This window comes from Gopherus flavomarginatus, chromosome 4 (assembly GCF_025201925.1).
Source record: "Gopherus flavomarginatus isolate rGopFla2 chromosome 4, rGopFla2.mat.asm, whole genome shotgun sequence".
NCBI classification, from domain to species: domain Eukaryota; kingdom Metazoa; phylum Chordata; order Testudines; family Testudinidae; genus Gopherus; species Gopherus flavomarginatus.
The window spans coordinates 74864663-74888835 of NC_066620.1; the positions used below are offsets into that span (position 1 = coordinate 74864663).

At 42.2% G+C, this 24173-nt stretch overlaps 1 protein-coding gene across 1 annotated transcript; it reads right to left on the reverse strand.

Moving 5' to 3' along the window:
* Positions 1-147: 147 nt before the first annotated feature.
* Positions 148-24173, reverse strand: DESI2 (desumoylating isopeptidase 2). Its single transcript, XM_050950464.1, has 5 exons — positions 23913-24173; positions 8548-8620; positions 7179-7272; positions 6135-6276; positions 148-4037 (listed from the first exon to the last, which is right to left on the reverse strand). The coding sequence occupies exons 1-5, from the start codon at positions 23949-23951 to the stop codon at positions 3807-3809; spliced, it is 579 nt and encodes a 192-aa protein (XP_050806421.1). The 5' UTR covers positions 23952-24173; the 3' UTR covers positions 148-3806.

Consider the following 24173-nt stretch of genomic DNA (forward strand, 5'->3'; position numbering starts at 1 on the left):
AAAAAATCAGATGCGTCTCTTACCCATTGAGTAAAATACTCTTCTCCTGCAAGTTGTCAGAAAGTGATGAGCTAATACAGCAGTACCGATAAGACAAAATATCAACCAAAAATATTTGGAAAATAGTAAGAATACTATAAACAGTAATTTTTATAAAAGTATTTTTAATAAATTGAAGACTAAGTTTAACATGATAGACAGCTTCTTGACATATCAAGGTAACAAAAGTCAAATATCTGAATATTTTATACAAATACTATGAATTACAGTAAACTTGAATTCAAGTTTACAAAAATCTGAAGATTCAACAACTTGTAACCACCTTCCAAGAGTGAAATTTTTCACATATCAAACTGTGATTAGAGTTGCACTGCAAGTTTTAAAGAAAACCAACTGCAATTTTATCAAATTATTTTGAAGTTATTGTTGTGCACTGACAGTACATTGGATATTTTTGGCTCACTGAACAAAAATGGCATCTTAAATAAAAGTGATTTTTTGTAATTAAAGATACAGCATGTATCAAAAGTACTATCTTACAGAAAATTAAAAAAAAAAACACAAAAAACAGGAAGTAAACAGCTTAGAACCCTGATGCAATGAATTATTTTTCTACCCGTTTTATGATGGAAAGACTCCAGGTGTCCAGCATTCTCTCAGTCTTTTGGAGTGCTCTATTCCTAGTACACAGTGTGATCATTAGTTGACTAAAAGTGTAATTCCCTGCTTGACAGTAATGCTGGTGAAAGGTAATTTGCACTATTGCTAACAAATAAGAGCAACCATTAGCAGGGTGGTTTTTTAGGCATCAAGTGGAGACTGAGTTTAGAGCACATGACCATCACTTTAAGATGCAATACGGAATAGACATCAGGGTTCAGATGTCAATTTTTTTTCCCCACAGGATTTAACAAGTGAATGGATGGCTTGAAACAAACAGTCAAACATATGACGATATCTTCATCTGTACAACTACCAATAACATGAGCATATTTTTGTAACAAACTTTCCAACCAGTCTGCTTTATAAAAAATATTAAGTTTTACTTCAATAAAAACTGTGCTGTGTATCTGTACTTTGTTTCTTGCATTGTACATGCTGCAGTTGTCACTTTATGAAAGTATAGAGATTTGTGGCAGCGTTCTGGGTGTATTAGAAGCCTAAAAATCTGATGTTGGTACATAAAATGTAGGTAGCAATGAAAACCAGTTGTATTTCTTTCAAAAAAAGAGAAAAAAAACTATAATACATGCTAGATCTGAAAAAAAAACAAAAAAACCCACAAAACAAAACCAAAACCAACAGCCTCAACCCTGAGCTGTAAACAAGAACCTGCCTTGCCAAGAGATAGCACATTACCACCTCAGCTCTAGATTTGAGGCAGAAACCACCAATTTCCTACTGTCTTAGCTGTATGTAGTGCTTTATTTACTTCAATTATCCTTACCTGACTAGAGACCTCCCTATTCACTTTCACTAGAGAAAGTAAGACTGACCTCAATTCAGAATTAAACATGAAAACAAATCAACATGGAAAGTCAACTTTTATGTCTTCTGAAGTCTAAATAATCATACTCTGACTAGTCACCAAAGGAAATTGCTGTCACAGTAGATTTGTCAGTTGTCTCGAACAATGACTTGTTACTGAGGGGGAGACAGAGAGAGTGTAAAATATGTAACAAAAAACTACTTTTAAATGAGATTATGGTACCTCATGTTTTCTCTAGAAATAGCTTATGTGATTTCTACAGATTGATTTTTTCAGAACTGAACACATTTTTTTTTTTTACAAGCTATTTTATCTGGCCTCTCTTTTGATGGTATTAACACACAATTACCTCAAACAGGAACCTAATATAAATTAAAGTTTGCAAACTTTTTCCATAGGGCCCAGTCTAACTCCTGCTGAAGCCAGTAGCAGCGATTCCACTGCCATCAACAGGAATTGGACTGAGTCCTCCTGGAAGTTATAAATAGAATGATGTAGCCTAATCTGCACTTTTGAAAGGTTAAGTGGTACTACTTGCCTAAAATTTATATTTGTAACCTAAAGTATGGTTCCGTCCCCCCACCTGCAGGTTCAGCTATTAACAAAAACAAAGTCAGCATTTTCATTTAGCTTATTGAAACAAGTCCTTACTCTAACATAAGTTACATTTAGCAAATCTAGTGACGCCCTGGCGGTGGGGGGTAGAACCATAAAAGTTGTTTAGTAATGCAGATCTCTGTGTGAACCAATCCGTTTATAAATGGTGTTCAGTTTGGGGGTTTTTTTTGCTGTTCACTGAAAGTTCCTTAAGGCAGTAAAATCTAAAACAGTCTCACTTCCATCTTTTGCTACCGTATTTCTATATACAATGTAGAACCTCACTGATTTATACTCATGACTGGGGGAACCACTGCAAGTTTCTAATTAACTTTCAAAATGCAGTAAGTGAACAATAAAAAGAATAAGGCATTCCATAATGTATTCCAATCACTAATTATAATGTAGCTTTAATTATAATCCATGAGCTACTAGCAAGAGTCTGTCATTTTCTAAAATAATTAAGTATTACATCTGCCAATTTGAGATGTAAGTAATAACACATGCAGATTAGTGGAGCTTTGCTGTGTGTATATGTAATCTTCAAGTTTCTTATCTTCTATGCATATGACCAGAAAGTTAATGCCACAGATGGAGATAATGAATAAAATCAACTTCTCCCTATCACTTGTGTATGGACATACGAGAATCTAGCAGGTAATAATTCATATTTTGTTTTCATGAGTTAGGAATGGTTACAGAACTCAAATGAAGCAATCATGAGTAGGGGAAGTATGGCCATTCCCATCCCATCTGTGTGCTATGTATTACACTGCCCAATGTTACATGAAGCATACAAACCAATTCAAATACTAATGTTCTTAATCCTATTGTTCCACATTTTAAATTAAATAAACTAGACAGTGTGACCTGATGTGTGACAGTTTGAACTGGCGATACTCAAAATGATTCGACATCTCTACTCTAGCAGAATTTAAAATGAGGAGGAATATGGGGCAACTTTTAAAAATAAGAAATGTAATTACTATATGATTGAAATATGATGCTATGGATCAGATGCGTAAACACAATGTGGATTGTAATTACATATGAACTCTCCCCTCATATGTGCAAAACTCCACACTTTAGTTAATGTGGAGATCATACTTCTAGTAACAGTTTGTTACATACTAAACCAATCTCCCCACATCCTAGAATCTACCCTCTTATATCAACCACTCTAAGTGTACAGTACCCTGTTCACATATACAGTACTTAGCCATTTCTGCTCTACAGATCTCTGGCAACTGTCAGAAGTGAAGGAAGTTTACCTGCCTAATTCATGAAGACACTGGGCAAAATTTATCACTGGTGTGACTCCACTGCCCTTTTGAGTTACACAAGGAATAAACTGAGCTCAGAGTTTCTCTTCTTTCATGGTGGCAGGAGTCCTACAGAACTTGTAAACAGCAGTACACAATACTGTAAACAAATAACTTCAGTTCTGTTTTATACAAGATCTGTTATATAAATCCAAGTTCACAGAACAGGTGAAAGTGAAAAGAGTGGCTTCACACAAATATCTTCCCCTTTCTCCCAGAGATTCTTTTCACTACATTTATAATCCTGAGCTGAAATAACTGGTCCTGGGGGTGGAGAGAGTCATTTTTCATACAAAAGAATTGTTCAAAAGTCAGCTCTCTAATTCTGAGTAAGGAAGCCAATTGCTGGAGATATTAAACTGAAGTGTTTAGAACTATTTATTACTTTGGAGAGAGATTTATAGTTTGGTGTGGCGCCCAGTTCTAGATCCCGATGCAGAGTTTGACAGGGAAGCTGCTGCAGCATCCTCTGCTTCCTCCAGCTCATCCTGTAGTTCCTGGCTGACACTAGACTGAAGGGCTGCAGGAGTAAGCCATTCCTTTGGTAGGCAGCTCTGGAGAAATGGTATACAAGAGCTGAAATAGGCGAGGCGATTCACCCAACGTGGAATCTCTTTCCCACATAGAATCTAAAAAGAAAGAGGGGATTAGTGTTTGCCTTATAGTTAGATCACTAAAGTAGACAGATCGCTGTATAGAAAAATGAACTTCAAGTCCCAACTACTGCATCCTAAAGGCTTATATCAAAAACGTCAATGAGTCAGTCACACACGCCCACCCTCCCACCCCACTCCCAAGGAAGTGGTCTTGGTAGGAAGATCAAGAAGAACATTCCTGTGGATGCTGTAGACGCCCATGTCACTTCAAAAGTCAGCTCTTAAATGAGAAGCATGAATCTGTCTAATCTGGCAAAAATACCCAATCATCTTTTCAGAAATCTCATACAAAAAGCACTGGAATGATATCAGAGTTTAGCGTAAGTTTCATATCTATAGAAAATTCCTCAGAAGTAAGGCAGAAGATTAAGAAAAAGCTCACTGTTCATATATAGATTTTTCTATAAAACTAAAAGAAATTAAAGCCACCAATGAAAGTCACAAAAGCAAGCTCTCAAGAGACAGAAAACATCAAAGCTATATTTGTACACTTAACCTTAACTCTGCCCAGCTGCATATATTCATTATGATCGTTTTCAGTGACATGATCATACAGGACCATTGTCTCATTCAGTGAATAAACTAAATGCTGCCCAGTAAATTATTCATATGTGAAGTGTTTATCAAACAGAAGACGAGAGCTGCAGAGCATACTGTCAGATGCTATTTTCCTTATAAAGGTTCAGTAAAAATAAGCATTTTTAATATAAGCATTTTTAATATAAAGTTAACTATACTAAATTTTTATCCTCACAATATAATGGGAGGAGCACTGTCTCAGTGACACCACACTGTCCAATTTTGGTTTCACTTACTCCAGTGCAAATTTGGAATAAGTTAATTGCTATCAGGAGTTCTACTTTGATTTTCATCATTATAACTGAACAGCATTAGTCTTAATTAATTAGTCCTGCTTTTCATTACATACCTCTGTTTTATTAACTGCCCACTGTACAGGGTACAGCACAAATTTTGTGATCATGTAATTGAAGATTATGGATGAAATCCTTGTCCTACTGAAGTCAATGGCAAAACACCTATTGACTTCACGGAGGCCAGGATTGTACTCCATACATGCACAAGCAGACATAGTTAAGACTGCATGTACACTCATAACTGACATTTGACACTTCCCAGTTGCATTTTGTAACTGGAACACTTTTACTGTAGATTTTATTAAGTTTCCTTTTAAAAAAAAGTAATAAATTCCATGAGGATGTATATAGGAAACTATTCCTCTCTTTGAGGTGTTTTGATCAGCAGTAAAATAATTAAGCATTGAAATGCAAACCTCAGTAGAACGTAGCACAGAAAACTAAGTGATTGCAACAAGTAATTTTGAGGTAAGATTCCATGAACAGTGTTAACTCTGATCCTTTATCTCTGTTCAGCGAAAATCGGGAGTATCTCCACTGAAGTGGATTTATACTCACATAGCACCTGTTTAGGGTGAGGGGAGGATCTGGTTCATAGAGAATAAAACTGGAGTTTCTGACCTATAAGCGGCTGAGGAGACAGTATTAGATTTAAAGGTGATTTTGTGGAACTTCAAATATTTTGTTATTTTGTTTCTAATATGAAACACATCACCACATTTCTGATAAGCTTGATGTATTTTCAAACGTAACAGTTGCATGTTTGAGGCTTTGCTGTTGCAATTCACTTAAGAGTCATCCATCCTATTTTCAGCAATGACCTCAAGACTCCTAAGCCATTTCAAACTTATACCAACACCCATGAGGGGTGAAAACATTATCTAAAGTTGTATCTGACTTGGGAATGTAGTTTCTTCGGGGTAGTGACTGGGTCTTGTTTTCTTAATGAGAGAAGAACATTGGTAGCATTCAAATAAAGTTAATTTACTGATCTCTGTTGGCACTGAAGTCTTGGATTTTGGACATAAGCATAAGCATTTTGCCTGAAATAAGGGGATATTTACCTAAAAATGTTAGAAAAATACAATGGCAAATAAAGGTATACACAATCTACATGACAGGAAGAAAATACTGATGCTGTCCAACCATTCAGAAAGCAGTTTTGCAGAAAGGTATAAAGCCCATGTTTGTTTACCTCTGACAAAGCTGAAGAAAAATGATTACAGTTTTTGTGCATTAAGTGATAGGCATTTCCTTTAAATTCTTTTCCAAGCTCTTCTACAATTTTTTCTATGTCATCTTCCATGAAGTCAGTACTGCCTAGAACTACAGCTTCTCTAAAAACAAGGAGAGATAATAGGGTGACAATGCTTCCAAACTTAAGACACAAGACAAACTAATATTCTCCCACTGCTCTGTGGGTGATGTGGTAGTACACCCAAGTTGTGTGTGGTTACCCTTCTATTCCCTTTTACTTTCTTCCTCCCATGCCCCACTCTTAATGTCCTCCATACAGAAGGTCTCCCCTTCTCCAACAGAAGTCCTCTCATTAAGCTAAGCAGAAGTATAATCTTTGAGAATTGGCTTTTTTTTTGGAGAGGATACAATTTCTGTTTCCCAGATCTTTTAAAAGGCAGCTAGCACACAGCAGGTGAGCAGTAGATGAGAGCCAGCTGCTGGAGGTAGTGTCAGGGAAACATTAACAGTACTGTGGGAATAGAGATGAGAGGTGGGAAGCCTCTCAATGTTTCAGATTCCAAGGCCAGAAAGGACCACTGATCATCTCGTCTGACCTCCTGTTAACACAGGCCATACAACTTCCCCAAAATAAGTCATAGAGCATATCTTTTAGAAAAGCATTCAAACTTGATTTAAAAGTGAGTGATGAAGAAACTACGATGACAGTTGGCAACACCTTATTCAAAGGAAAAGGATTTCATGACATCTTATATTTACTATATAAGTACAATATTTAACAATAAGTTTATACAATGGGTATTTTGAGAGGATGAAAGAATACTTAATTTTGAACAGGGGTGCACAACTAGGAGATTCTTTCCAACAACAACATTTTCAATGCCTCGCAACTCCCCCCAACTTCCTTTCATGACCTGCTTGCAGAGAAATTCTATCCGCCCTGGGTGATAAGATTAGACTGTGACAAAAACTCAGGAATTAATGCAATAAAAGCGAAGTTTTAGTCTTCACACTTTTGACTAAAATAAAATACCTTCCTTACTTAAATTTAAATGTTTCTCCTAGTTCAGCAGCATTTCCTGGGGAAATTTCAAATATTCCAGAAAAAGGATAAGGATGACCACCATAAGCAAATTCTGAAAGAGAGTTCAGCAAATTTAATACAGCCTGCACAAATAAAATAAATAAATAAATAAATAAATAAAATAATCAGATGTGTAGCTCAGATTACTGAATGACCTTCATTTACTGGTCAATTTCTTCATAAAGATCTTAAACTGAAAAAGCAAATAAGGTGCTTGCAAGAGAAATAAATGCAGAGATCTATGAATGAATAGTTAAGGTTACCAATTTTAACAAAGAGAAAGAACCAAAATTCAAATATTTTCACGTTAAATTTGCACAGTGTATTCTATGACACTGCCAGTGTAATATTTACATCCCAATCCCACCAACACCTGTATACATATTTAACTTCAAGTACGTGCATAAATATTTGGAGGACTGGCACCTGAAATTACTTATGCCTTAATATATACAAGATACAAAGCAAATGTAATTTGTCAGTTAGCATTACTGTACCAAGGCTGGTGTTTGAATCTCTTGATTTATGGATTTAAATTCTTTACTTTAATATTACTACATTAAATTTCCTTTTCTTTAACTAGAGGAAAGGCAGGATAAAGTACAAAGATCTAAAGTTTGTTTCATATCTGCTGGCATAAACACAGAGTTAAAAGGAATATATCACATAGCACACTAAGTGAAACTCCATTATCTTTCACAAGAAACTTCCTTCTGTCTCTGCAGAATAAAGAAAATGCTATACAGTACACACAACACAAGAGACTTTACATTACGCTCGGAGGGAGACTAAACGGTAACCTCATGCTCCCCTCCTCTCCCCCAAACTCACAACACACCCTTATCTTATGGTTAACCATGATCAGATGACATTTTTAAAGAAGTGCTTTGTCTACAAGAGATGAGAGTCCTGTTTAAAAAACCATATTAGTTAACACTTTTAAAAATACAATCTATCGGCCTAGTCTATACATGGCCTATTACATTGAAGAACTGTTATCTTATTCAGGAAGGAAATACATGATAGGACTGTATTAACATTAATCACAATTAAGAGTTCTAAACCCAAATTAAATACCACTATAACTCGTTTGCTCAGATATACTTATTTTTAACAGTTGCACAGCTACACGGATGCATGTGAGTGGATAGCCAGATGACTGGCGTTCGAGGTCTGTTGCAGGGAGAGAACAAAAATATGAAACAAGATATGGGAACCTGACAATACTTCTGCCCCACTGGTGGCATACATGAAAGATGGTTTGGGGTATAGATAAAGTGTTTATCTAGAATGAAGAGTAAATTTAAAGTTGCCTGAATGTACATACCTCTGCCATACACCTCTATTCCTGAATGGAATACTCCAATTCCAAGGGAGGAAGTGTATTCGTTCATCCAATACTAAAAAAGAAAAAAAGTTCAAATGGAGTTTCCAGTACAAATAATTTATATTTGGGCACAAAATTGATCTGAATTATCTGTCCTGAATACCAAAGCGCAAGAAGTTTCACTGAACGTTCACCATGTAATCATTCTTTGGAAAGTCAACTACAGAACACACTATTAAAATTCACAGCCTTGGATTTGACTAATTCCATTAAGTTCTACTCTAAAAATGACATTTGTGAGCAATCAATCTCAAGATCTAAATTGTTTCTCTTGCCACTAGGTTGCATATAGATTAAACCTCTCAGATGGAATGTGCTAGAAGCAGGTAAAGTTTTTAATACAAATTAGCATGTATTAGCATGGTCATGATTTTCGATTTCTTGTTAAGGAAAAGCAAAAGTAGGATTGTGCTGGTTTCTACAGCCAAGACAAACTGGTCTCAATTGTTATTTATAGTGACATCTGCACTTTTTTTTCTCAGGGCAAGATAAAATTAACAAACAGCACTTCTGGCCACAAGTAAGCTAAAATGTTGCACTCACCAAAAGCCACAGCAGTAAGCAACCATATTTGTGTACAAGTAATTTTTTTTTAAATGGTCAACCCTGTAAAATTTGCTATGAGATCTGAGTCAAGCAGGTCCAAGTATCAACAGCAAAAGAAGATTTTGCAAGCACAGTTCAATTAACATTTCTGGTAATGTCCAGGCCAAAACAGAATTCATCTCATTCTCTCATAGCCGTGTTCTACATGGGTAACAGCAGTAAAAACTAATGAAAAACCATAGCAAAATAAAACAGATATGATCAAATAAGCAGCTCCAATGTTCAAGAGGGTGACTTTACAGTTTTTTTGCGATGCAACTGTAAACTGTGGTTTAAATTGCAAACGAAAACCATCACAAAGAATGACTTTCATCCATATTCTTAGTACATGACAGCGGCAGACAAAAATAGGATCATATTGCAAGGCTTCAACACCACCCGCTGCAAAACAGGTAGGCAGTATGACCTCGTTAAGGCCGCATCCTAGATGCCTGACAGACATTCTATTCAATTGTGCAGACTTCACCTACAGTACCTTAAACTTTATAAATACGTTGAGTGTTTTGAACAACAATTATTAAGTAATCATAATTGCAGAATTGTGAGCAGTTTTACAAAAACTGCACAAAGCACGTTGGTAATTCGATTACTCTATCTCCAGTCGTACTGAAATTCTTATATTTCCATATATACTTCCAGTGAGATGGAATTAGCTTTCCCCAGAAATAGTAATTATGCATAATTACTACTTATCTGTACCTGCCATTGAAAGCTTGGTCACATTTTCTGCCTGAACAAGATTCCTTTTAACTCCCACAAAGGAGAGTAAATGAGATGTGGGGGATTGCAAAATACTGTAAAGCTGTTGGCAGCCTGTGTTAAATAATTTGCATACAATCCTTTCAAAGTACCTAAAATATGGGGTGAAAAATGGACAAAGACTGGTCAGAGTGTCCTTGTAAGTTTTAGAATCCCAAAACAATTCAATATCTATAATTCCTCACCTCCATTACGAGCCTGATTCGTTTTCACATTCAGTAAAGTGCATTTGGTCACAGTAAAAATACAATTGTTGTAAAAAAGGATTATTGTATTCTAAAACACCTAGGTTGATTTACATCAACTTAGCAGGGGTTAAAATTCAGTATTTTTGTACCAAGAGCTCTATTGAAGAATTCTTTGACTAGATGAACATTAGTTGAAGTTGCCACTGGGATAAGGGAAAAATTATAGATATTACATCACAAAACAATACTATAGTTACATTTCTGTAGCTACTTTCTAAAAAGTTTCCATCAATACTAGAACTGTAAATTTATTCATTTAAGTCTTAACTGGCAGAAAAAGAGAGAATGTTACTTTGGACACAAACAATAAGCAAAAGACTCCCAAAACTTTACATTTTCATTACAATTGCAGAAAAGGTTAAGATTACTCCTGAGGGCATTCTGTGCCAAAAAATTTAGAATACTGTGTGCAGAATTTAAAAATTCTGCAAAATTTTATTTGTCAAATAAATGTGGAGGATCCAGCATGACATTGGGGAACACAGGCCTCTGGCTGCACAGAGGTGGGAGATCACTGTGCAGCTCCCTCCGGGACATGGCGGTGAGGCTGCACTCAACCCCAACACAGAGCAAGGACTGTGACTGCCCCAGACACACCCCAGGACCCTGCCCCTCCATGCCAGGTGCACCAGGTATGGGCGGCTTAGTGGGGGGATCCGGGTATGGGGCAGGGGGAAAACTGGATGCACAGGGGCTTGTTGGGGGGTTCTGGGTGCAACAGTAATGGGACTCTGCAGGGGGGTTCAGGAAAAGGTGGTTGGGGCTCGGAGGGGTGTTTGGTATGGGGAGGATATAGCTCAGCGGGGGGAGGGGGGGGCCGGGTGGCTCATTGGGGTGGTCCAGATGTAGGGGGAGAGGCTGGGTGTGGGGACTCAGTGGTGGCCCAGATGCTGGGAGCGAGGGGCTCAGTGGGGTGGAGATCCAGGTGGCTTGTCAAGGTGGTCCAGGTGCACGGGGAGTGGAGCTCATCGGGGAAGTGGGGAGAGGGAGCTCGGTGGAAGGGTCTGAGTATGAGGGGGTCTGGATGCATGGGGCTTGTGCGAAATGGGGGAGCAGCTCCCTGTAGAGGGATCTCTCCCTCTGCAGCTGGGGAGTGATGAGTGCAGGAAGCGGGGGAAGAGTTTGCAGAGAGTTTCCTGCAGTTGAGGGAGAAATCTGGGGGTGGGTCTGACCCAGCCACAGATGCTATGCGAGGGAGGAGGAAGTCCCATCCTCCCCAGCCCAGTCAGGACTAGCAGCTAAGCCTGGCACAGGGTAGGAGCCACCAGCCGGGTCTTCCCCAGTCCCACCCCCTACCCTGATTTACGTCTGACGGCTGCCCTGGGCACCCGAAACATACTGCTGGGGAGGGTCATATGACTGCTGTGGATTCCCTATCAGAAAGTCATTTTTCTGCAGGGAAGCAAAGAAATCTGCATGGGACATAAATTCTGTACATGTGCAGAATTCCCCCAGGAGTAACAGATATCTATAACATTTAGTCTTATGTACTTGGGCCTTTACACAGCCTTTTTTTAAAAAAGGAAGGTTACTCGCCACATGCAGTAACTGGAGTTCAAGATGCGTCCCCCTCCAGGTGCTCCACTTCAGGAGCGCATATACCTTGTGCCTTTGACTGGAAATTTTTGGTAGCAGTACCCATTCAGCCTGCACATGTGCCTACATATCCTTGTGCACCATACTAAGGTTATAGAGGGCTGACTGCCCTTGGTTCCTTCTCTACCACAAAACCACGTAGAGAAAACTAAAGGAGAGGATAGTGGAGCACTCACATGGACACAGACCTTGAAGAACTTCAGTTACTACATAAGGTGAGTAACCTCTCCTGCAAGTAGCATCCTTGTTGGTGACTTCCTAGTAGCAACCCCTTATGGAGGTGGGAGCATCAGAGAGGAAAAAGAAAAAAAAAGTCTATCACAGAACAACAAGTGTGCTGCTTACTGCAGTATCTCATCTTGCAGCATGAACCAAAGCATAATAGATAGAAAAAAAATATGCATTGAGCACCATACTGCAGGTCTTGCAACAGACACATAATCTAGGGGATCTTCCTGAATAGCTTTGTTCTGTCCAAGTAAAAGGCTAATGCTCTCTTAACATCCATTATATGGAAAGCAGACTTCTGTTTAGACTGTTTTGTCTTAGAAAAGAAAAAACTGATTTATGAGAAACTGAGAAGAAAGCATAGGTAAAAATTCTGGATGGGGCCATGACATCATCTCCTTGGAGAACACAGTAAATGGAAAGTCTGCCCTTGAACCCTCATCTCCCCAACCCTTTGGGCAGAAGTGATGGTCACCAAAAAGGTCTTTTTCATAGACAAACATAGCACAGAGTACGTAGCTAGTGGCTTAAAAGAGCTGTTTCATGAGATTGGGATCTCAACCTTCTACTTAACAATGTGGGGTAGGGACTCTAATCTGCAGAAAGATTCAGAAGGCCTTTCAGGAATCTCACTGATCAGATGAAGTAAATATTGAGAAACTTTCTACTAGCACGAGCAGAGATGTTTTTGCCACTAAATGAACCTTGATGAACTCACAGAAAGGCCTAACATCTTCAATATCAAACAGGTAATCCAAGACTGTAGAAAGAGATGACTGAACAGATCAAAGATATCACCACTTATACCAGAGAAACTTTCATAAGTGGAGAAGGTAAGTGTATCTTGTAGATTCCTTTCTGCTATTTAAATGTATATTTTGTACTCCTGATGAACAAGGCCTCCTCTGTTCTTGAGAGCTATTGAGGAAACATGCTTGTAGGTGCAGAACATTCAGACTGGGACCCAGCATCTGACCTGCATTCTGAGACAGTCAAAGACTAGTCAGGAGCCACCACGGAGGGTGATAGGCGAGTTTGATGTAAGGAACCTAAACTTGTCTTGGCCAACCGGACACAATCAAAATTACATTGGCTTGGTCCTGCTTGATTTTGATGAGGATCTTTAAAAGGAGTTGGAGGATGTGCATAAAAGAGACTCTTTGTCCATGTAATGAGGAAAGCATCTCTTAGAGATTGGGGATCGAATCCCCCTCTAGAACAGAATTTCCTGCACTTCATGTTGGCTGCCATAGCAAAGAGGCTGACTTCTGGAATCCCCAAGCTAGGATTATTTTGTTGAGGACTTCATAATTTACAGAGAAATGTCTGCTAAGATCATCTGCCATGATATTTTGTATACCCAGGAGGTAAGAAGCTGAGATGACTATCTGGTTGGCTGTGCACCAGTTTCAAAGCTGTAATGCAGGAGTCAGCAACCTTTCAGAAGCAGTGTGCCGAGTCTTCATTTATTCACTCTAATTTAAGGTTTTGCGGGCCAGTAACACATTTTAACCTTTTTAGAAGGTCTCTTTCTATAAGTTTATAATATATAACTAAACTACTGTTGTATGTAAAGTAAATAAAGGTTCCAAAATATTTAAGAAGCTTCATTTAAAATTAAATTAAAATGCAGAGCCCCTCGGACCAGTGGCCAGGATATAAGCAGTGTGAGTGCCACTGAAAATCAGCTTGCGTGCTGCCTTCGGCATGCATGCCATAGGTTGCCTACCCCTGCTATAATGCAGATTAAGGGGAAAAAAAACACACTCTGCCCTGATGGTTGATAGAATGCATGCAAACTGTGCTGTCTGTCATTATCCTGATGGACTTGTTTTTGAGTAAGAGAATAAAGTGAAGGAAAGCATTTCTGACTGGTCTTAACTTCATTAGACTGATGGTCACAACAGGAGCAATGCTTGCACGTTTGTCTTGGACTGTGTGAGGACCTAAATGTGCTCTCAATCCCAAGAGGGAAGCATCTGATGTTAACATGACTGTAGTGGGATTCTGGTTGAATGGAACTCTTGCACAAACCTTGCAAGGATTTTTTCACCAGATGAATGACTGAAGGACCCAGCTGGGTATAAACACCTGTTTGTTCAGATTTAATGTACCTCTCTCTCACACACACACGCGCACGCACACACACACACACGCGCACACAGTCCTGAGCCGCTAAAGATGCACCCTGGTGTTGTATCACAAAAATGTGTCCCAGCAATTGCAGACAAGTCCTTGCTGGAACTTGAGGACTGAGCTAAGCTCTGCCCGTTATTGAACCAAGAAACACTCCTATGAAGAGTATTTGCAGTGTAGGGGGTCAAGACTGATTTCTTGAGATTTGCAGATCTACACTTAGAAATAGTGAAGTTGTTGTTTGAACTGCTAACCGCACCTCCTGATGAGACCAACCTTTGAGGAGCCAATCATCAAGGTAGGACAGACTCATTCCTAGATGACACAGGTATGCATCTACAACTATTATGAGTTGAGAACACCCTTGGTGCAGATGACAGGCTAAAGGGATAGGCCCTGCTTGATTGTGATCAAGTATATAATCATTTCAGCTGCTAGGGATACCTTCCTGAAATTCAGATGTCTGATATGCTTGTTCAATTGGCCTCCAACCTTTTGTTTATCTTGGGTATCAGAAAGTGTGCTGAATAGAGCCCTTTTCCCTTGTGTTGAAGCAGAAGGGTTCTGTGGTTCCTAGACTTAAGAGCAATGAGATCTCTTGCATCAGCAAATGATTGTGAGGGGGTCCCTGAAGAGGGATGGGGAAGTGGGGGAGGGGCAGGATGGAGGTAAACTGGATAATATAACCTGATGCTAATAGCTTCCAATACTCATTTGTCCAATGTTATAGTCTCCCATGCTCAATGGAATAGAGAGAGGTGGTGCTCAAATTGTGGACAAAGGGGTAGCATCATGCAGCTGAGAAACTGGTTATTGGGTGGACTCTTTGATTGAGCACCAGAATTGGCATTTGGATGATGCTGATGGCTGGGATGACATGGCTGAGGTAGCTGCATACTATTTTTTTTTTTTTAAATATAAAAGAATCTCCATCTCTGAGCCAGTGGTTCCACTAGTCTACAGAAGGCAGAAGATTGAGCAGGATGTGATCTTTGCACTCAGGCCTGATAAATTTTCTCTCATTTCTCCAAAGATCTACATGTTACCCTAGAGTCTTTTAGGGTATGTAGCGGGGTGGTTACCCAGTCCTGCCTTGCAGGGCTTGAAACAGCCCAGGAGAGGGCTGTGGCTGGGGCAAGAAGCCTGGGCTAATTGGAGAAAGTAGGCTTAGCTGGGGCCATGCCCCAATCAGTCCCAGCTGGCCCCTATAAGAGGCTGTGAGCCAGAAGCTCCGTAAGTTTCCCTCTGCTTGGAGAGGGAGAAGGGCCTGGCTGCAGGGACCTAAGCAAGACAGTTAGATTGGAAGCAGGGCTGAGGAAGGGCCGGGGTACTGGGAGCTCCGGCCTGGAAAGTCCCAGGTTGCAGGTCTGACTACAGGCTGAATAGGTGCAGGGTTGCAACGGGGCAGCCCATGGGTAGGCAGAGGCAGCAGGTCTGAACCCCTTTGCCCAGTGGTCCCCAATCTTTTTGGCTGGCGGGCGCCAGCCGAAGGACCACTGTGGCAGTGGAGCACCCGCCGAAATGCCACCAAAATTCATCGGCATTTCGGCGGCAACGCCTCTCGATGACATCACTTGTTGGCGACAAGTGTTGTCATCGAGAGGTGTCCCTGCTGAAATGTCGCTGCGGCATTTCGGTGGGTGCTCTCCCGGGGGCCAGGATGCGGGTGCATTAAGATGTCCCCGCAGGCACCGCGTTGGGGACCCCTGCCTTTGCCTGTGATGAGTGGCTTATACTGCAGTCTGCCCCAGTGAACAGGGGCGAGATGGAGACTGGGCAGTAGCCAAGACTGAGGTAAAGTGGGGATACTGGGTAGGGGTTCCCCTGGGATGTGGAGACCCAGAATTGTGGGGGTACTGCCAGGGAGCAGCACCCAGTTAAAGGGGCACCCGGGTCCTGGAAGAGACATGGGGGGCCAGCAGTGGTGGCAAGACACGGGTCTGAAGAGGGCACTCCGGAGGCTGGATGCTAATTCCCAAGGACAACTAGTAGGAGGTGCTGCCTGGTGAGTCTGCCCACGCTTACAGTATGAAGAAAGTCATCTGCAAAAAGCTTGTGGCCCTCAAAAGATAAATCTTCCACGGGTACTCCCCATGGAACACCTGACAACTGAAGACAGGAAGATCACTTCATTACTAGGAATTTACCTTCATTTATTATGGTGCTAAACTGTTCTTAGTGTTCCTGTTGCAAAAGGTCAATAAAACCATTAAACTTCTCATAATTCAGGTAGTCTTATTTTGACATCAGCACCTGGCAGCCAGCTATCCTGAACTGTAATGTTGCTGAAGAGTAGCTTTTACAACCAGAAAGGTCTAGACATTTCTGGTACTCAAAAAGCCACCCCATATATTGAGAAAGTTCCTTACCCCTTTCACTGACTGCATCCACATGAAGAGAATTTGATGCTGGATGAGAAAACAAACATTTAGAATGCCTGACTGGGATGTAGTATTGTTTATTGGGCCGCTTGCATGTAGGGTGGGGCTGTCACCGGAGTTTGCCAGATGGTGTTGGATGGCTCAAGAAGGGCTTCATTAATTGACAGCACCATCCGTTCTGAAACAGAAACGTGCAATATGTCCAGGAGCTTGTGATGGGATTCCTAGACTTCCTCTAGGGGAGTCTGCAGTGCGTCAGCAACCTGCTTCATCAAGTCCTGTAACTGCTGAAAGTCATCAGCTACTGACTGTGGTGGTGGCGGCATTACTGCCTTGTCAGGTGAGGATAAAGGTATATGTGTAAGGGGGGTTGGGGGTAAATCTTCTTGCCTCTTGCTCTTCAAAGGTCAACTCTGCTGACTCAGAATGGAGGGGAGAGGTGGATGGTACCAGAGAATGTGTCTCTTCTGGGACTGAGTAGGGGCCCCTCAAAATAACTGGTGGTACATTGCCCATCAATCCTAGTAAGGCCAATGAGGAGGACCATGAGGCATGGTGGGGAGTACCCAATGTTGGTTATCCCAAGTGTTGACAAGCAGAATACCAGACCCCTGCCTTTCTTCTTTGTGCATCAGGAAATAACATCACCTGAAATAAACTGGAGAGCCTTGAATGGAAAGTTCTGAGTCTGAATGCTCCTCCACCTATTGTAGAACCCCTCCTCGTGGATAGTAGAAATTGGGGAAGAGGTAAGTCTCGCAAAAACATGAGCAGTCACTGACCCAGCAGACCTCAATACTGAGAGGCATCCAGAGGTTTCAAGGAGGAGAGACTCAGGCTCATTCAGTACCATCAGGTCTTTCGGATACCAAAACACCTGTGGAGCCAGGAACACAACAGAATTTGGTACAGGCACCGATGATATTCTTGATACCATTGCCCAAGGCACTAGCAGCAGTAGCTAGGGGGACTGTGGAATCCATTGAAGCTGTTCCCTTAGTAACAGTAGTCTTTGGTACCAAGCTCTTTATTTCTGAGGTCTAGGACTTATTCTGGGTACCACGAAGCAGTCTAAGACTTCAGTGATGTGGAGCCTCACTAGCACACTGCTTGTGGCTGGAGGTCTCTGGTGACTGAATCTTCTTTGAGGAGAATTTTCTGTTCTGTTCCTCTTATCGCACTCCTTAATCTTTGAGTGGAAACCTCGGTACACTGTCATGGTTATCTGTACCTCTCTCATGGAGAGCATCGGAGACCAGGACCTCAATGCTTTCTTCACTGGGGAGGGTCTCGGTAACCATGATGTTGACGGGGCACTGACAGAAGAGGAGGGTCTCTATACCCGGGTCCGAAGTTGCTCTTAAGGCTTGCTCCCTCCTTAAGAGCTTATTCTTTATTTCACTATCCTTACAGGGTCTTCCTCTGAGAAGGGCAGATCTTGCACTTGCTGGGGACAGAGAGTGCAGTGGGGCAGTTGCCCCACTCAGGCGTGAAAGAGGTTTAGAGCAAGCCAGAGAGGCTGCGCGGAGCCACAGCCAATCCTGGAAGGCCTTATTGAAAGCCAAATCAAGTGGAGGCTTGAAGGCCGCCAATCAGGGACAGGCTGGGCCCTATAAGAAGGCTGCAGGGCAAAGAGGAGCTGAGTCTCTCCCTGGAGGGCAAAGGAAATAAAACTGGCTTTTAGAGAAGCACCTAAGACAGAGCAGTGCTGGGCAGGGGCAGCAGAGGTTGGGAGAGCTCTAGGTTTAATACTGCCAGACTAGGGCCCTGACACAAAGGGGCAGAGAAGGTGCTGGAGCTACAGGGAAGTGGCCCAGGGAGGTAGGCAGTAGAGGAGTTGGAGGAGGGCAGTAAGTGGCTGCCACTAGAGGGTCCCTGGGCTGGGGCCCAGAACAGTGGACAGGCCTGGACTCCCCTTCCCCCCGCCCCCACAAACAAAAAAACAAACCACACACCTGCCAATGATGAATGGTTAAGCCAGACTGCAGTTTTTCCTTGGAGGAAGGGGCTAGACTGAGGACTGCAGTGAGCCACTGAGGCAAGGGATAGAACCGGAAGCTGCCAGTCCACTGGAGAGGGAGGAAGAGCCAGCAGAGCAGGCACAGCCGGAGGGCAGTGCCCAGAAATGGATGCTGCGGTCCAGGAGTGACATGGGTCCGACTGTGAGGATGGTGGAGACCAAGAGAGTAACAGTGGTTGAGACATCTCTAGTGAAGGCACGCTAGTGTGGTGAGTCTGCCCCATTATAGAAAGATCTCCCAAACAACATTTGCACTAGGAATGCCTGTCACTGACAGGGATGGAGTCTCAACAGGAGAGGCATCTTTTAAACTCCAGGGAGCCCAGCATCTTGAATTTGGAGACCCCCCACCCCAATGGGGGAAAAAAAAACCAACCCCCCAAAAACGAGAGAGAATTCTTTTCCTAAAAAGAAACAGGGACAACCATTCCAATAACTATAAGATACTAAACCTACTACAAATAAAGAACTAATTATTAATATAAAAGAGCAAACTGGCACACGAACTCCATCTCTGACTGAAGGCTGCTAAGTAGGAACTGAGGGCGATTCGTCCAAGCAGCCCTATTTAGCCTCAATAAGGGGAATAAGGATATACAGGACACATGAGCATGCTGAACGGGCAATACCAAAAATATCTGATCAAAGGCGTAAGGTGGAGCACCTACAGAGAGACTACTTGAAGAAGAGGGAGGTTTTTTTAAAAGCACAAATGTGAGCTCAGCATTTATTTATTGTGCTCTACCTAAATTACTTCAAAAATCAGTTTCCACTCACATACAAAAGCTACAATGCCTTTAGTTTTATCTAGGCAAGGATAAAATTCTCTTTGATCAGTGGGTCAGGACCAGTAAATGGAAAAAACATTTGTATTTGTCCAATAAAAAAGTTCCTAGGCTTAGCAAGTTTGACATTCAGACCTAAAAATTACCCGTCATTCCAATTACTATCTTGCTTTTTCCTCCACTTCACTGACATGGAATTTAGCAGCACTAGAATTGGAGATTAATGCTTGATACTATTTGAAAGCTGGAATTACAAGCTTTCAGAAAATATGTTCCAAAGCCTAGCTCTAGTGATTTGAGTTAACTACTAAGATCACCTTGGAATTGAAGTGAACCAGGGGGGCGGAGAACAAACAAGTTAATCCAAAGGATGGGTAAATATTATGATATAGTATCTTGCAACCTGCTAAGTCAAGGAAGGACCTAATTTTAAAAGGTATATTTGCCCCTCTGTGTATCAGTGTCTTTTGGTAATAGTACAAGAATTAATTCAGCAAGTACCAGTCAAACAGTCCATCCTGCACAGCAAATGCTAATACAAGATTACAGTAAAAGTCAACTAGGCCTAAGGATTGGATACTTATTCCATTAATGGACCCACAATATTGTTTGCTATTCTGTATTGCACAATGGAGAACACTGGTCACTGAAATACTTAAATATGCTGAGGCATATTGGGCTAGCACTGGTTTGAGAATATTCTGTATATTTCATGAATGTTTTAGTGAATGTGTATGCACCTGTAAGAGTGCAACATTTCCCAACTTACATCAGACTAGCTTAAAAATAGCAGGAAAGTAATTTTCCTTGTGATGTTCCTTTATCAAGGAAAGGAATATTGGGCCAAAAGGTTCTGTGGTAGCTAGGAGGGCAACAAGTGTATAAAGGAGAATTAGGAAAATGGGATAACTGATGAAGTGCATGTGTCTCATCACACTTGAGAAGAAATTGAGGAGGGAGGCATACATTCAGCCTCTACTACCCCCAAAAGATGCTATGGGAATACCAACTTGTGACAAAAGAATGAGGGGCTTTATGCCAGGAACCACAGGAGAAACCAAGCTCTGACCAGATAACTGACAGTGCCTAATTATAGAAATGAACTGTGAGGGATGAACAGCAGCAGTCTGAAGAACTCACCCCATGAATGAAGGAAAAACTCAGATTCTAAGATCAGAAGGGACCATCATGATCATCTACTGTGACCTCCTGCACATTGCAGGCCACAGAACCTGTAATAGACTTCTAACCTCTGGCTGTGTTACTGAAGTGCTGCTGATGGAGACAGCTGTAATAAGTATATGCTTGGGACAATAGTTATACCACACTGGGCTAGGACATAAAGTACTGTTTCCCAGTAAGCGGCCCAGGGAAACAGATAGACGAGGGGAGAGAAGGAGGACAGCGAGGCTGCTGCCAGAAGGTCCCTGGGCCGGGACCCAGAGTAGAGGGCGGGCGGGCCTGGGTCCTCCCCTTTCCCCCTTGCAGTACACCCAGCCATTGGCCGTAGGGAGTGGCCATTATACTACGCCAGATCCCTAACAAGAAGGATTGGACTAAAAGGGCATGGTTGGACATGGTGACTGGGGTGTAGGACTGCTGATCACCAACCCCTGGAAGGGGGTGCGGATGACTGAGGGGCACTACGGGAGGGCAGTGGCCTCGAAGAGGACACCGCCGAACAGGGAACAACATGGGTCCAGAGACGCCAACAGACGGCAAGAGGATGGACGGGACACCAGGAGGGCGTGCTCCACTGGACGGAGCTAATTCCCAGAGTTACCAGCAGGAGGCGCCAGGTGATGAGTCCCCAACCTGTCACATGACCCTTCATCCGTAGAGCAAACAAACAAACCACAAGCATACTTTAAACCAATACAGCAGTTAGTGTCAGGGAAAAGCCTATCCAAAAAATATTTTTCTAGCTAGTTTTATTTAACCACGCCTGCTATTCCACTATAAAAGATTATAGAATAATGCAGAGATTCTCAAGCTGTGGTCTGTGACAAGCTGGCTGGTGCCGGTTCTCATTTCTAGCTGGAAACTGTCTTAAATCCAGATAAAACATACTTTGTTTTCTCATATACCTTATCCACGTCTCCTGGTTCTTATATCACTTGATTCCATAGCATTTGAGTACCTTCCAGTAAAACATTAAGAAATTTAGCAATTGCTGTAGATGTCAAATGGAAATTACAGAATTCCAAAAGGAAGGGGAGAGTTGTCTCCGTGGGGCTGCGAAGGGGATGAAAGTGGTTCATAAATCATGCTCTCTTAAGTTATGGTCACACCATGAAACAGTTTGGGAACTCCTGGTCTAAAGAAATAAATGAGTATGATACTGAAAGAGTATTATGCACTTCTGATCCTCCAGAAATAGCAAAAAAAAAAAAAAAAAAAAAAAAAAAGTCTTGTGTATTATGGCAGATTGAAAAGGAATGCTCGATTTAGCTTTCAAAAACAGCAGAGTAAAGAAACAACTTACTGCCCCTAAGTTAGAAAAGACAGCTTTACAGGTGAATTTATTTATTCTCTTAGTACTTCGTTAAACTTTTAATGAATAGCTACTTAGTGAAGTACAGTAGCTCCATCATCATGCAGTCTAAGGAAATATACAAAAGAATTTTAAAATAATACTAAATTTTGGCACAAATAATCCAGGAAATTCAGAACTGGTGAGTCTACAAGAACCAGAACCAACTGCTCACCAATTCAGCATCTCTTTTAAGAGAAAATAAACCTCACAGAATAATCATCCTCTCTCTAAATCAAGGGTCGGCAACCTTTCAGAAGTGGTGTGCCAAGTCTTCACTTATTCACACTGATTTAAGGTTTCGCGTGCCAGTAATATATTTTCACATTCTTAGAAGGTCTCTTTCTATAAGTCTATAATACATAACTAAACTATTGTTGTGTGTAAAATAAATAAGGTTTTTAAAATGTTTAAGAAGCTTCATTTAAAATTAAATAAAATGCAGAGCCCCCCATACCAGTGGCCAGGACCCAGGCACTGTGAGTGCCACTGAAAATCAGCTCGTGTGCCGCCTTCAGCACACGTGCCATAGGTTGCCTACCCCTGCTCTAAATAAAGAAATCAAGAGATATGCAGGGCAAAAGGACGACTCAAAGTCAGACAGCTTCAGAGGTTTAAGTCACCCTAAAAGTTAGAACATTAAGCCTTATCTAGTCCAATGATCCCAAACGCATACTTCAGAAGATGTGGCAACTGACTCTTTACCAGACCAATCTCTATTTGAGAAAGACAGACTTACTCTCCTGGGTAAAACAAAACACGAACATCCAGCGTACTAAGAGCGGCCACAAATATCAAATGTCAGAGGGGTAGTCATGTTAGTCTGTATCCACAAAAAACAGTGAGACCCCTCAAAGATTAACAGATGTATCTGGGCATAAGCTTTCGTGGGTAAAAAATCAATTATTCAGATGCTGTTGTTAGTTCAGATGTTTGTTGTTTTCCCAAATATCAAGACTACTTTCTGTGGATCAGCAGCAACAAAACTGTGGTTTTCTCCTGGTTAGAGCCCTATATAAAGGAATTAAACTTGATGCAAGCTTTCACCTAACTGAAAGCTCAGCTTTCACTCTAAGGGCTTATCTACACTACCCACTGGATCAACAGGCAGCGATCAATCCAGCAAGGATCTCCTATAGATGTGATAAGTAGACCGCAGAGCGCTCTCCCCTCGACTCTAGTACTCCACCAGAACAAGAAGTGCAAGCGCTCAGTGGTCCACCTACTGCAGTGAAGAAACCACAGTAAGTAGATCTAAGTATGTCAACTTAAGCTACACTATTCAGGTAGCTGAAGCTGCATATCTTAGACCAACACCACGTGGTAGTATGGACAAGTCTTCAGAAAGCTTCCACTGTCCCTCATCATGTGGAGCTCAGTCTGATGTTTAGTCAAAAGTTCTCTCTCACCTTATTCAGAAGAAGACTCATTAGAGTCTCATCATTTCATCAGGTTTCAAAACCACATAATTATGAAGTACAGATTTGTTTGCTTTGCTCTGAAATCGCTCTCACTTTTCAATTTCTGTCTTTGATCATTGTGTTTCTTCTCCTCACCCTTTTCATTTTAATCATTTCCCCTCGTTTGTTCTTTTGGTAAATCAAGAGGAGTCTAAATCCCAAATTTATACTATGTTCTTCACTACATCGCTAGGAGGGCAAAGTTTTACATCAGATATGATCACAAGTCGCCCTTGTTACTGCTAACAGATGGTGTCCTCTCTCCTAAGGCTCCTGCATTCAGCCAACAGCGAAGCCTATCGCCCTCCGCCCGACTCTCTCCCACCTGTTGATGCCCCGGCGAGCCTCTCCTTCCCCGCACAATTAAGCCCCCAACACACCAGGGCGGCCCCAGCGCCCTGCTACCGGGGACCCACCGTCCGCCCGGCCCGGCTAACGTGGGGACCCGACCGCAGACGGCGCTGCTCCAGCCCCGCTGCGCTCGCTGGGAGCCGAGTCCCGGGGACACGAGCAGCGGGATCCCGGGGCTGGGGGCGCCGCCCGGGGCACTCACCATGTCGTACACGTTGAGGATCACCAGCTGGTTCGCCATCCTCCCGCCGCCGCGCCGCGCCCCGCGCTGGGGCCTGTCAGGCCGGCGGCCGCGGGGCGCCCGGAGCTTGGGCGGGCGGGACCCCCGGGGGGCGCCTCCTCCGCGTCCTGCCTGTTGCTGCAGGCACCATGGAGCCGCTGCCGCGGGGGGACGGGGCCTCGCCCCCGGGAGAGACGCTCGCCCCGCGGCAGGTAGAGGGGGGAAGCCGGGACTCAGGGCTGC

Coding starts and splice junctions, on each gene's coding strand:
- DESI2 (XM_050950464.1), bottom strand. CDS start 23,951: ATGGCGAACCAGCTGGTGATCCTCAACGTGTACGACATG. Junction 7,273..8,547: donor AATAGAGGTGTATGGCAGAG/GTATGTACATTC, acceptor ACTCTCTTTCAG/AATTTGCTTATGGTGGTCAT. Junction 4,038..6,134: donor TTTCTTCAGCTTTGTCAGAG/GTAAACAAACAT, acceptor CTTTCTTTTTAG/ATTCTATGTGGGAAAGAGAT.